General features: G+C 43.7%; 2 protein-coding genes across 2 annotated transcripts; both read left to right on the forward strand.

Moving 5' to 3' along the window:
- The first annotated feature begins 243 nt into the window (after window positions 1-243).
- Window positions 244-3750, forward strand: LOC106586659 (protein ABHD13). Its single transcript, XM_014174174.2, has 2 exons — window positions 244-584; window positions 1683-3750. The coding sequence occupies exon 2, from the start codon at window positions 1724-1726 to the stop codon at window positions 2783-2785; it is 1062 nt and encodes a 353-aa protein (XP_014029649.1). The 5' UTR covers window positions 244-584; window positions 1683-1723; the 3' UTR covers window positions 2786-3750.
- A 2394-nt stretch (window positions 3751-6144) lies between these two features.
- Window positions 6145-10133, forward strand: LOC106586658 (tumor necrosis factor ligand superfamily member 13B). The gene is made up of 7 exons (XM_045707776.1): window positions 6145-6640; window positions 6735-6782; window positions 7241-7322; window positions 7905-7961; window positions 8157-8281; window positions 8810-8960; window positions 9043-10133. Exons 1-7 carry the CDS (start codon window positions 6434-6436, stop codon window positions 9153-9155), a joined length of 783 nt encoding a protein of 260 aa, XP_045563732.1. The 5' UTR covers window positions 6145-6433; the 3' UTR covers window positions 9156-10133.
- Window positions 10134-14475: the final 4342 nt, after the last annotated feature.

Below are 14475 nucleotides of genomic sequence, written 5' to 3' on the forward strand. Positions count from 1 at the left end.
ATGTACCATGGATTAGTGTGGGATACTCCAGTTTTGCATCCCTCAGTGGGCATTGGCCATAAAAAGCCATATTCGCAGTTCACCATCTAGTGGAGACCGTTTGAACATCGTTTTTTTGGAAGATGGAAATTAATGTGGAACCTCTTTCTTTTTTTTGCCACGTTCTACACGGAATTTCTAAAAGTGACACGAAAGGGAGAAAAAATGGGGTCACTAGTTACCACAGCCACAAAGTTATATACCCCGCTTATTTCTACTATTTATCTTCTTAAAATCTAATTTCAGACCTAACCCTAACTACACTGCTAACCTTATGTCTAACCGTAACCTTAAAGCACATTTTTGTTTTCATGAATTTTTACGATAAACTTTGTGGCTGTGATAACTAGTGAAAACCCCCAAAAAACTCACAGGAAGTAGATAGTAGATAACTACGTTAGCTTTTCCGCCGGGTTAATTCTGTCAAGCTGCTCATATCTGAAATACATTTTGTGTGAGCTTCTGGACCAAATGACAGTGACTCCGTTGACTGCAATTGTTTTATCTCGCTGTATGCAGTTAAATCGCTAAATGATGGGAGAGAGGTAAGTATGTGACGTTAGCTAGCTAAATAGATACAGTATATGTGCCAAGTTGATGCTAGCTAGGTAGCTAATGTGGTTAACTGGCATTTTCTACTGTGAATTACAAATCGATGTTCACACAGAGAAGAGCTGTAAACTTTAGCATTTCGGGACACGTAGCTACATTTGCAATCTACGTCTTGTCGACTTTTGCATAGCTAGTCTAGATAATGTTTCTGCATGCACTGCCTGGTCGTGTAACCCCTTTTCCATTTATACAGTTAGCAAATAGCTAACTGTTCAAATAGTGACGTTATTTATTGTTGACAAGACATGACAGCACGCAAGTTAGATAACGTTAGCAGTTATTTATGTCAATCATAATGTTTCTCTTGACAGTTGCATTCCTAATTTGATCCTTTTGGCAGGTTGCCACGCCTCCGTTGTTTTCAGTTCTAAAACACCATCTCTGATGTGACATGGATGGAATTGTCAGGAAATAAATTACCGTTGGAATGTTATATTCCAATGAGTTGTTGTCATGTGCATTAGAGCCAACCATCCCATATGTTGTATAGTCAAATACCAGTCTCATATTTGCCAAACAATTCACAGTGGCAACCCAACCAGGTATTGTGTAATTGAGGCGTGTTTGGTTCTAATCCGTTAAATGGTCTGGCAGATTCAGCTCAACAGAAAGAACGACCGGCTCTTGTATAGTCCAATGGCCCTAGGGTGAAAACAGTCGGCCTAATTTCTCCAGTTAACCGCCACTGAGACTGTAGCTGTATCAGAGAAACGCTTGCTTTAACATTGAGGCCAGGCATCACATCGGCTGATTGATAGTGGCTGTGTGTGGGCGCATGTGCGTGTTGCTCCACTGGTTTCTGTTTCAACTTTAAAGTGTAAATGGTTTATTTAAGAGTATTGTTATTACCATCTGTGGAAGGCTTGCTGAGCTGTAAATTGTGAGAGGAGATGAACAATCTCTTGAGTGGTCCTTGTCTCTAGTGCATGAGTCATGATTTTCTCTCCTCTTCTCCCCCAATCTTCTCTCTCTTTCTTGCTCTCTCCTTCTCCCCTCCTCCCCCAATCCCCTCTCTCTCTCTCTCTGCAAAGAGTGTGTGTGGTGGTGGTGTGATCCTGTGTGTCTCTGTGCCATGGAAAAGCCGTGGAGGCTGTGGGGCTCGGTGGAGCGCTGTGCCCTGGCCTTGGCTTCCTGGTCCTGGGGTGCCTGTCGCATCTCCCTCCTGGCCCTCATCCTCACCTTCCACCTCTACGGAGGCTTCTTTCTCCTGGCTCTCATCCTGGCCTCGGTGGCCGCCATCCTCTACAAGTTCCAGGACGTGCTGCTCTACTTCCCCGACCAGCCCTCCTCCTCCCGGCTCTACGTGGCCATGCCAACAGGCATCCCCCATGAGAACGTCTACATCCGCACCAAGGACGGCGTGCGCCTCAACCTTATCCTGCTCCGCTACACCGGCGGAGACAGCCTTGATAACCCCGGGGTCGCCCCCGTCAACGCATCTAACCCTGCCTCCACGGCCCCGCCCACGATCCTTTATTTCCACGGCAACGCGGGCAACATCGGGCACCGGGTGCCCAATGCTCTGCTGATGCTGGTGAACCTGAAGGCCAACGTGGTGCTGGTGGACTACCGGGGGTATGGGAAGAGCGAGGGCGAGCCCAGTGAGGACGGTCTGTACCTGGACGCCCAGGCCACGCTGGACTACGTGATGACCCGGCCTGACCTGGACAAGACCAAGGTGATGGTGTTTGGCCGCTCTCTGGGGGGCGCGGTGGCGGTTCGCCTGGCCTCGGCAAACCCTCATCGCGTGGCGGCCATCGTGGTGGAGAACACCTTCCTCAGCATCCCCCACATGGCAGCCACGCTTTTCTCCTTCCTGCCCATGAGGCTGCTGCCTCTGTGGTTCTACCGGAACCAGTTCCTGTCCTACAGACAGGTGCCGATGTGCCGGATGCCCTCGCTGTTCGTGTCGGGCCTATCGGACCAGCTCATCCCGCCCGTCATGATGAAGCAACTTTACGAGCTGTCGCCGGCACGGACTAAACGTCTGGCCATCTTCTCTGAGGGCACGCACAACGACACATGGCAGTGCCAGGGCTACTTCGCCGCCCTGGAACAGTTTGTCAAGGAGCTGATGAATAGCCACACACGCGAGGAGAGCATCCAGTCCACAGCCAGCGTCACAATCATCTAGTCTAGAGAGAGGAAGAGTCTAGAGAACCCTACAGTCCATACTCCCTACGCACTTGTGTAGATCCAAAGCCATTGAATAGGTGTAATAAGCTATATGGCTAAGGAAAGGTGAAGCCAACTACTACCATATTGCTTATACCTGTCTAGTTCTTTCTGATCTACTTGAAGTGTCTATGGTAGGGTAGCGGTAACTAGGCTGAGCTACTACAGTCAGGTTGGAGAGAATGTTCATTTCTACACTTTTGTTTTGGTTTTATCATGGTCTTTTTCCATAGTAACTGTACCATATCAAACAATTGGGGATTACTTTAGGTATGGGAGGTGTTTGGGGTTGATGGAGGGGTGATTAACATGGAAATGTCTTCACAAGTCTATTTGTGTGTGAAATATGACTGCAGTGGGTGAACATGTACTTGTTAAGGCCTTCTTTGAATAATTTACAAACCATACACAACTATGATCATCCTGTCAAACACAACCACACTTTTAAAAACCACTTTAAAAATAAAATAAACTGCTGGAGGCAAAGCTGCACCTGAACTTCCAGAATTCAATGACAATGTTTAGCTAACATAATAGCATTTCAGTAAATCAATAAGACATTTTTGACTAATATGATAGTGTTTCAGTAATTCAATAAAAAGTTTGTTTCTTTTAATTGTGTAATCTGTTATTTCATGACACGCTGTTTAAAGTTACATGCGTGAGGATCTTATAGCCATCATAGTGTCCTCATAGATTCATATTCTACTTTTTACAGAAAATCCTGTTCATATCAGCCGAGAGCCAATATGATACAGCCCATAAGGCACTATGTGTGTAGCACTCTGAAAAGGAGCATGCGCAACCTGAATGTTTCACTCCCAATCTATTTTGTTGTTGTAAATGGCCAGATGATATTTCAATGTTGCATAAATCCCATTCTACACTGTATATTCTCTGACAATAAATGTAAATGCCTATGTGGCTGGAGCTGTTGTCAACTCTTTGCATAGTTTACCCGTGACCGTTTATCTTGGTTGCCAACACCAGGGTTTTCAGACGGATGTGACCTTTAGATTGTTGCTGATAGAACTGTACTATAAAGAACAGACACATATTCTGAATTATGTCATGTAAGGCTTGTCTGTCTGTACAATACATTTTTATCTGCAATGTTCTGAATTCTGCACACTATTAAAAACCAGAAGACCCTCACCCAAATACCATGGCCTGGGAAAAACCTAGCACTGTTAGCTTCCTGTCAAAGTGAAGGACACTTTGTGGGATAGAGTGTGTGTTAGGTATGTGAGGGTTACATTTTGATCTCTATGTTTGTACCATGAGACTTGTGTTGCTAAGTTGTATTATTATTTGTGTTAATCTATTCTTCTCAATGTAATACTTGTTCTGTCAAGTAGGCTAGTGTCTCATTTCACCCCATGGCTCTTTGTGGAGAAATGGCTTTACCTGCTTGGAGTGCTTTTAAGGAGCTAATGAACCTTTCCTGCATGTCTTCCAGGGACTGGAGCTGAGTTAGACAAAAATAAACTCTAACCCTGCTGGGTTGTGATCATTAACAGATTATAACAGGGAGGGAATACCTGTCCAATAAGAAATGCTACATTTTGTTTTTTAGTTACAAAATCTATTGCTACATTGTGCGCTAATTGGGGTGGCACATTTTGGGTAATATTCAGAGGTGGAAACTTACTGTGGGAATTAATGGAAATATATGCAAATTAATATTAATACGATTTTTAAATGTACAAAAAAAATGTAGTCACGAATTGAACTTAAATTAAGAGTTGACTCTTCACATGGGATGATTTCACTGAACAACAAAAGAAAGGAAATATTGAATGATCCCAAATGATCCATGTTATCTCAGAAAATTGTTTTCAACATACACTGTTGAAAACTGTAAAATGTAAAATGATAGTCTAGAAACTAAAGCTTTGGTTGTCTTCCTCTCAGGCTTCCATGTCTTCTCCCTGGACTTCTTGAACATCAGACTCTGAGGCCTCATCTTCACTGTCACTTTCCAACCTTGTTGAGGATGTCTCGTTGTCAGGCTCAAAAAGCCTCAAATTTGTCCGGATGGCCACCAATTATTCAACCCTTGTGTTGGTCAGCCTGTTGCGTGTTTTGGTGTGTGTGTTCCCAAACAAGGACCAGTTGTGCTCTGAGGCGGTTGATGTTGGTGGGATTTGGAGCATGATGGAGGCAACAGGGGAAAGAGCCTCAGATCCACAAAGTCCCTTCCACCAGGTGGCTGATGAGATATGTTGGCATGACTGCCATATTGCATCTCCATCCCAAAGACTGTCAAACATGGATGACAGCACCACCCCAACAGGTGTTGCTGGGCAGCTTCAATGTGGTGCTCTTATTCTTCTCACTGCTTGGTGAGGTAGCTCTCTAGGAGTGCAATTAAATTCCTGACTTGACTGAATTGGCCCTCACTCCCACCAGAGCTGTTGGAGTGATACATGTGGGACATGTTGCTGCTAGGTCCAGGTCCGACCAGGTCCTATTGTGAAATAAATGTTATATTGAACTCAAAGCAATTGCTATTCTACGTAATGTTGCATTAGCGTTGTGTAAAATATTATTTCTTAGGATATTCAATTGTTTATAAGTCTCGGAAATCAAATCAAATTGTATTTGTCACATGCGCCAAATACAACAGGTGTAGACCTTACAGTGAAATGGAATGAAAGCTGGCGTTGATATGCAGGAGAGAATGATATGTTAACATACTGATACACTGATTTTTTGAAGGACTAAACATGCGATGATGATGATGGGTGTTCACTGCTCTCTGAGCTGGAGGCTAATGGGTATTGTAGTTGAGAGCTCTGTATCCTCATGAACTGAACTTGAATTGTGCTTCCATTCTGTTTAGGAAAACAACCACTGCCATCATTTTACTACTCTAGTGTTGATGTGTTTTTTTATATTCACTCTTCTTTTCTAAGTACACAATCTAATTTTCTGTTCTGTGTACAGTAACATGCAATAACTGAATAAACCCAAAGTTCTTATCTCTCTCTTCTGTGATGTTTAGCATGTTTAGCATTAGTCTGTGAAGGGTCTGGTTCCACATTCACAGAAATATGTTGGCTACAAATAGAGAAAAACATTCTCTACTTCACTTTTTATTTTCAGGAACAGTGGTGATGTAAAGAGGCAAAGGGTGATTTTTGCACTTCCTTTTCTAGTTGACCATCCTGTCTATTGAGACCAAAATATATGTCATCATATTTCTACACTCCATTTTCCTCTTCCACAACACACTAATTGTGATTTGACATATGTTTTATAGCTTGTCGTATTTGCATCAGCTGTGACTTTAATCAGGATCAGATGTGTCTCCCCTGCTGTGCCCTTTCAGACTAAAGTGGTTGAAGAGAAAGCAGAGTTTGTCTTTTAGAGCGGGGGGGTGGACAGAACGTAGATGGGTAAAAAGAGAGGGTGGTTTGACTTGGCCATCATCAGAGCAGGAAGTTCTGAGTGTGGTTAACTGAGCGGAACAGAGGAGAGGGAGGCTGCAGCTCTTCCCTGCCTTATACACCATTCAAGCATTGTGTTCAGACTGTGCAGTCACTGAGACAGGAGAGAAAGAAATACCTGGGAGAAACACGGAGGAGGCTGTCTGGTTCCTGTGATGGTGTCTGCAGGTCCAGGTCTTGAGGCTGTTGGCCCTGTGCCTGGGCAGGAGTCTGGGGGTCGGAGGCTCACCTGGCCGGTCCTGCTGCTGACCCTGGCGGCGATCACCTCATCGTCTCTCTCGGCCTTATCTCTGTTCCATCTGTTGGCCCTCAGGACCGAGGTGGAGGGGCTCCGGTCAGAGGTATTTCGCAGGAGAGAGGAGGTAAGATGTTTACATATTCACTGCTGATCTGTGATGCTGTGGTCTGTAAAATATGTATGATATGAGATGGAGTTGTTTTCGATGCGTTACCCAGACACTGCAACAGATGAGCAGCAGCTCCAGAACCAGGAGGAGCAGCTCAGCCCCTCCACTCCCCCCTGACCCCCAGCCCCCTCAACACACCCCTGGCCCCCAGCCCCCTCCACTCCCCCCTGACCCCCAGCCCCCTCCACACACCCCTGATTCCCAGCCCCCTCCACACCCGCCTGACCCCGAGTCCCTTCCACACACCCCTGACCCCCAGCCCCCTCCACACCCGCCTGACCCCGAGTCCCTTCCACACACCCCTGAACCCCAGCCCCCTCCACACCCCCCTGACCCCAAGCCCCCTCCACACACCCCTGATTCCCAGCCCCCTCCACTCCCCCCTGACCCCCAGCCCCCTCCACACACCCCTGATTCCCAGCCCCTCCACACACCCCTGACCCCCAGCCCCCTCCACACACCCCTGATTCCCAGCCCCCTCCACACACCCCTGATTCCCAGCCCCCTCCACACACCCCTGATTCCCAGCCCCCTCCACACACACCTGGTCCCCAGCCTCCTCCACACCCCCCTGAGTCCCAGACTAGGCTGCCCTTCATCAGGAAGAGGAGTGTGGGCACAGGACCTGAGAACACAGGCAAGACTTCCAATACTATTCTCTGGGACTATTTGTATCTGTTTGACATGTTGAAGGGTGATATAGCACGTTGTCAATTCTGTTCTGTTTTTAGATTATATTCTGGTGCTGTTGCTTTAAAATGGGGCTGGGGCTGATACTTTAACACTTCAAACAAGTACACTTATTTAAAGCAAGCTGCATCGTTTTTTGTTCTCACTGTCTCTAAAAATAACTCACCTTGTACACAGTGAGGTTGATTTTTAATTTTTTTAATTTTGGGGGGGTATTTACTCTCACCAAAGAAAACAAGAGAAATAAAAAACAGTACAGATAAAGAACTGGTGAAAATGTTGTGCAGGTGAGTCTGGAAGTCCAAAAGGGCTGATATGAAAACCATACCACAAATATAAGTACAACAAAAATAAAATTTGTTCAATCAGTTAAACAAAGCGTATTAATTAGAATTGTACATCATACACTCAGTATACAACAAAAATCTGTTTGATTATGTGTAAGCGTGAGAGTTAGGTTACACGGAGGGGATTATTGGGTAGTGTAGTTTGAATCAATGCTAAACTCTCCCTCTGTCCTACTGTCTAGTGTCTCAACCCTGTCTACAGATGCTGGCAGATAGCAACAGGGAAACATTCCAGAAAGGTACTGTAAACCAGGAATTACAGTCAGACATCATTTTACCAGAAATACTTAAGTTGACTTAAGGACATACAGACTGGGACTTGGGCTATGCTAGGTAGTTCATCGTGTTTTGATTGACTCACGCATGGTTTGTTTGTCGAGGTTGGTGGTGTTTTGATTGATTCATGCATGGTTTGTGTTTCTGGTGTTGTGCAGAGTTTTCATTGGAGCCTCACACAGGGATCCCCTTGCAGGAGGGGCTTAGGAGAGGCTCCGCCCTGGAGGCAGAGAGTGACAGCATTCTTGTCAGAGAGGAGGGATACTACTTTGTCTACAGCCAGGTGAGCACTGGTCGTCTACATGAGAGAACTTGGTGTATCATATAGGTTAGTGCTAGATCACATGGGGTGAAGGTACAGTAGGTCTAAGCTATTACATAGACAGCTCACAAGCCCCAACTCTCCCATTCTCTCTTCAGGTGTACTACAATTTCTCACAAGCCCAACAACATTCATATTCTTCTCCTGCACATGTTCTGGATAGGTCATGGCTCTAACTACTCTCTCTCTCTCTCTCTCTCTCTCTCTCTGTCCGTCGCTCTCTCTCTCTCTGTCCGTCTCTCTGTCTGTATCCTTGTCTCTCTCTCTGTCTGTCTCCATGTCTCTCTCTCTCTCTCTGTCCATCTCTCTGTCTGTCTCCTTGTCTCTCTCTCTGTCTGTCTCCATGTCTCTCTCTCTCTCTCTCTGTCTGTCTCTCTCTCTCTCGGTCTGTCTGTCTGTCTGTCTGTCTGTCTGTCTCTCTCTCGGTCTGTCTGTCTTTCTTGGTCTGTCTGTCTGTCTTCTTGGTCTCTGTCTGTCTGTCTCATACAGGTGTACTACATGGACAGGATCTTTGCCATGGGTCATGTGGTGAACAGGAAGAAGAGGAATGTTGTGGGAGATGAAGCTCAGCATGTCACACTGTTCCGCTGTATCCAGGACATGAACCCTGTTTACCCATACAACACCTGCTACACAGGGGGTGAGTGCGTACGTGTGCATGTTTGTGTGTGTTTATGTGTGTGCCTGTATGTATATGAGTGTGTTAACTCTCTTCTCTGTAGGCATAGTGAAGCTGGAGGTCGGGGACAGTGTGGAGCTGCTGATACCTCGCTCTACAGCCAACATTTCTCTGAATGGGGACTTTACTTTCCTGGGGGCCTTTAGACTGGTCTGACCCTGACCAGGGGGGCTGAACCTGGGGGACTAAGGGATACAAACTTGGGGGACTGGAAATGGTGAGCTGGTAGATGCTGGCTGTGGTGGAGAAGAGATAATGGTTTTAAATTTAAAATGCCTTGTGGGTCTGGACATCATCTTTTCTACTATGATGTCAACAGCTTTACAGTGTGACTGAGGGATGGACGGACAGACAGATTCATGGCCTATGACTGGCTGATTCCTTATGTGACACCAGTGTCATCACTATGCGTGATCTGAAATGTTTGAGGCTTATGTTGGCAGGTGGCTCAACGTTCATTCATGTAGACTCCTTTACACATGTTGTTATTGTCATATACATTGTCAATACACATGTTGTTATGGTCATATACATTGTTAATACACATGTTGTTTAGGGCTGTGACGATACCAGTATTGCAATATTTTTTCCATGGCAAAAATGAAAACACAAAGCAGACCAAACTCCTTTGGACCTTTAAAGGTGCCTCACATACAATTTATTTTGGAATTTTTTCATTGTGATTTCACAAAATGTCCATAATATATCTGCAGTAATAGTGGAATAGTGTTTCACAGTATTACTTACCTGCCAATGTTGTGATTGGCTATGATGCCGGAGCGACTGTTCTGTGGCTGTGTTATCTAGTGGAAATTGCTCTCATTTTCTGGTTGCAAAAATTCTACACTGTTAGCTCAATTTCAGTTTATCTGAGAAAACAAGCACTGAATAGTGTTGGGAATCATTGTACCATCTATACTGAACAAAAATAGAAATGCAACATGCAACAACTTCAAGATTTTGCTGAGTGACAGTTCGTATAAGGAAATCAGCCAAATGAAATGAATTCATTAGGCCCTAATCTATGGATTTCACATGACTGGGCAGGGGTGCAGCCATGGGTGGGCCCACACACTTGGGAGCCAGGCCCAGCCAAACAGAATTCGTTTTTCCCCAATAAAATACTTTATAACAGACAGAAATACTCCTCAGTTTTATCAGCTGTCCAGGTGGCTGGTGTCAGACGATCCCGCAGGTGAAGAAGCAGGATGTGGAGGTCCTCGGCTGGCGTGATTACACATGGTCTGCAATTTTTAGTCCGGTTGGACATACTGCCAAATCTAAAACAACATTGGAGGTGGCTTAAGGTAGAGAAATGAACATTAAATTATCTGGCAACAGCTCTGGTGGACATTCTTGCAGTCAGCATGCCAACTGGACGTTCCCTCAAAACTTGAGACATCTGTGGCATTGTGTTGTGTGACAAAACTGTACATTTTAGAGTGGCTTTTCATTGTCCCCAGCACAAGGTGCACCTGTGTAATGACCATGCTGTTTAATCAGCTTCTTGATATGCCACACCTGTCAGGTGGATGAATTATCTTGGCCAAGGAGAAATGCTTACTAACAGGGATGTAAACAAATTTGTGAACAACATTTGAGAGAAATAAGCTTTTTGTGCATTTGGAACATTTCTGGGATCTTTTATTTCAGCTCATGAAATATGGGACCAACACTTTACATGTTGTGCTTATATTTTTTGTTCAGTGTACAATGAATTGGTGACATTCATTTGTAACTATCCACTGTATACATGAATTGCAGCAAAGTTGGTTCCTGTTTCGGTCATGTTCGCGTGGGTGAAACAAAAACATTGGTTGCCTATAGAGCTTCCCACAGTGCAGATGATGGCTGCAGAATGATGGCTGCAGGATGATGGCTGCAGGATGATGGCTGCAGGATGAAGTTGGTGAAGAGCAACTGCAGAAACTTGCAGTAGACTGCTGTCAAAACTTCATTACCTTTGATCACGTGATTTTTGTAATGTTCATGCAGTCGACATATACAGTAGGGTCTTGTGGGACAATTGTTATCCTCATAATGAAGGACACTTTAAAAGGTGGTGACGATGATTCGCTCAAATGCACCCAATCACTATGGCTGGTGTTGCTGATAGTGATGTCATCCCTTCCTGAGAGGGGGTTAGTTGTAGCCTACCACTTGTAACCAGCAGAGGGAAGCCTTCCCACAGGAAACTACAGTGAAGTACGGTATGGTACACTGGTGCTTCCATGGTGCTTCTCTTCTTAACACATGCAGGTCTGTATCCATCTTTTTTACTGAAAGTCACTAACACAACACTCCTAAAAGTAGTGCTCGATGTACTGTGGTTAGTTGGAGTAAAACAAATGTACACATGCACACACTAGAATGGACAATACTGGCCATTTACCTGCATGTGTTTCTGCCAAAGATGTTAGTCCACTATATTGTGATGAGGTGCAAGGAGAAACAGAGTCATTATAGAGAGAGCAATAGTAATGGCGTCATTTTGTAGGCACTAACAGAGGCTTGCTCCGCCATGACTCATTGGCCAAAGCCTATGGGGAAATGAATGTTTTTTGGGGATAAACGCCGAAAATAAGTTATGTGGTGAACACAGACATTAATTTTGAAGCATTTATGCAATCAAAATAAGAACATAAAGGCTTCATAATAAACATCATGTTTACTGACTGATATTATCTCATAGAACAAAAAGTATAAGATCTCCTAATCCTGGGTTGACCTCAGATCTTATTTTCAGCGTTTATCCCCAAACCCCATTCTTTCCCCATTTATTTCCCCCATAGGAATGGCTGAAACATTTTTAGGACTATAAACTGGCAAGCTCGGTTGTGCGTGGAGCTTCCTATTGGTTGATTCTGATTCTTTCAAATGGGAAACTCAGACCTCATATTTCTACAAGTTTCCAAGTCGGAGATTTTTGCGTTTCAGAGTTCTAAGTTGTCTTGAACTCGGCAATAACTGTGAATATAGATGTAGATTTGGGAGAGTACGCTATCACACTCCAAAATAACATTTCCTCAACTGCAATGACAGGACACAGATGAAGAGATGACCCTTGGAAATAGCTATCAGATCAGTATAGAAAAGAACTGGGGCAAGGTTATAACCTCTAGATCAGGGAGGGGTCCTCAGAACAATAAGAAATACAATTATTTATATTTTTTGGAACTCAATCGGGGTCTCAACTAACTGTTGAGAGTTAGAGTAATAGAATACACAAGGTGCTGTTTCAAAATTTGGTTGTGCATCAACAGTCACTCAATTAGCCCATGTCAGCTAAATGTTTTTAGATTGGTAAGTTTGTCTAGCGGACAGCTATCTAAACTTGTAGTAAGCATGGTTGAATTAGCGACCGGCGTAGGCTCCATTGATCATCGGTTTTCATATTAAAAACTGCAGACATTTGCTTCCAACCCAAGGCAAAATTAGTAGAATTGCATAAAATGAGTTATAAAATTGCTAAATCTTCTCTCTGCCACATGAGCATAAATATCAATATAGTTACAGGTGCATAAATATCATACGCCTCAAAAATGCTAACCTCCCCTGTTATTGTAATGGTGAGAGGTTAACATGACTTGGGGGAATGATATAAAATGCTAACCTCCCCTGTTATTGTAATGGTGAGAGGTTAGCATGTCTTGGGGGAATTATATAAAATGCTAACCTCCCCTGTTATTATAATGGTGAGAGGTTAACATGACTTGGGGGAATGATATAAAATGCTAACCTCCCCTGTTATTGTAATGGTGAGAGGTTAACATGACTTGGGGGAATGGAATAAAATGCTAACCTCCCCTGTTATTGTAATGGTGAGAGGTTAGCATGACTTGGGGGAATGATATAAAATGCTAACCTCCCCTGTTATTGTAATGGTGAGAGGTTAGCATGACTTGGGGGAATGATATAAAATGCTAACCTCCCCTGTTATTGTAATGGTGAGAGATTATATTAAGTGACTTCCCTTTAACAAGGTGTTTTGGTACTTCCCTTATGCACTTGACTTTTCCTTGTACACACTTTTACTATACCACAGGTCAATATAGTCTAGCTGTCTATCCTGCCCTCTATCCACCATTCATAGTGACAATAGTTGTAGGTGGATAATTTGTCCAGATCTGCAATAGGCTAACTAGCAATCATACCACACATAAATTCATTCGAAGCTGCATATATTTTTTCTTTCAATCCACAAAAACAGATAGGAATAGCTGATAAGCAGCAGAGAGGCCAGGTGCATTGTTGTGCATGAAAGGACAGTGAAAACATGAGACATGCAGCTCAAAAAGCTCCCATATTGATATTTGTAGGTACAATACAACTGTCCTACGTAGACTAGCCTACAACACCACAATGCAATGAATAATTGTGTTATTGTTTTCAAGTGAGTACAACATTCTACTCTAGGCTGCAGTGAAAATGTCATTTGAATAATGGTGCAAACGCTCTGTAATTTGGATCAGTTGTGGGTTCTACAGTTTATAACGTCCATAAAGGCACAGTAGCAGGCCAGTCTGCCTATATTTTCACTTCTATTTTCTTATTTTACTGAGATGCGCTGTCTGTTGCGGATCTTCATTCTCCCAAGTCGTCCTATAATAATGTGGCCACAAATGCTCCTGGCAGGCCCAGTTATTCAGGAAAGCTTAATGTGAGCTCTGCCTCATCTCTATAGAGCCTATCGCCTCAATAAAAACAAAATATTAATCATTTCACTTTTAAAATGTATTACCTTCTACATGTGGCATAAACACAACTAGTCACAATGTTTTAATCTGATTAGGCTACTCAAAAGTCTCCTGTAGGCATGCACACATTTGTCCAAAATATAATTTCAGCATCCTCAAAATTTCGAAGCCAGGGAGGGGGTTCTACTAAGCAACAGTTGAAGTCGTAAGTTTACATACACTTAGGTTGGAGTCATTACAACCCGTTTTTCAACCACTCCACAAATTTCTTGTTAACAAACTATAGTTTTGGCAAGTCGGTTAGGACATCTACTTTGTGCATGACACAAGTATTTTTTCCAACAATTCTTTACAGACAGATTATTTCACTTACAGTTCACTGTATCACAATTCCAGTGGGTCATAAGTTTACATACATTAAGTTGACTGTGCCTTTAAACAGCTTGGAATATTCCAGAAAATGATGTCATGGCTTTAGAAGCTTCTGATAGGCTAATTGACATAATTTGAGTCAATTGGAGGTGTACCTGTGGATGTATTTCAAGGCTTACCTTCAAACTCAGTGTCTCTTTGCAAGACATCATGGGAAAATTAAAAGAAATCAGCCAAGACCTCAGAAAGAAAATTGTAGACGTCCACAAGTCTGGTTCATCCTTGGGAGCATTTTCCAAATGCCTGAAGGTACCACGTTTATCTGTACAAATAATAGTATGCAAGTATAAACACCATGGGACCAAGCAGCCGTCATACCACTCAGGAACGAGACGCGTTCTGTCTCC

This window comes from Salmo salar, chromosome ssa25 (genome assembly GCF_905237065.1).
Source record: "Salmo salar chromosome ssa25, Ssal_v3.1, whole genome shotgun sequence".
Taxonomy (NCBI): domain Eukaryota; kingdom Metazoa; phylum Chordata; class Actinopteri; order Salmoniformes; family Salmonidae; genus Salmo; species Salmo salar.

Coding starts and splice junctions, on each gene's coding strand:
- LOC106586659 (XM_014174174.2), top strand. CDS start 1,724: ATGGAAAAGCCGTGGAGGCTGTGGGGCTCGGTGGAGCGCTGTGCCCTG.
- LOC106586658 (XM_045707776.1), top strand. CDS start 6,434: ATGGTGTCTGCAGGTCCAGGTCTTGAGGCTGTTGGCCCTGTGCCTGGG. Junction 8,282..8,809: donor ACTACTTTGTCTACAGCCAG/GTGAGCACTGGT, acceptor TGTCTCATACAG/GTGTACTACATGGACAGGAT. Junction 8,961..9,042: donor CAACACCTGCTACACAGGGG/GTGAGTGCGTAC, acceptor TCTTCTCTGTAG/GCATAGTGAAGCTGGAGGTC.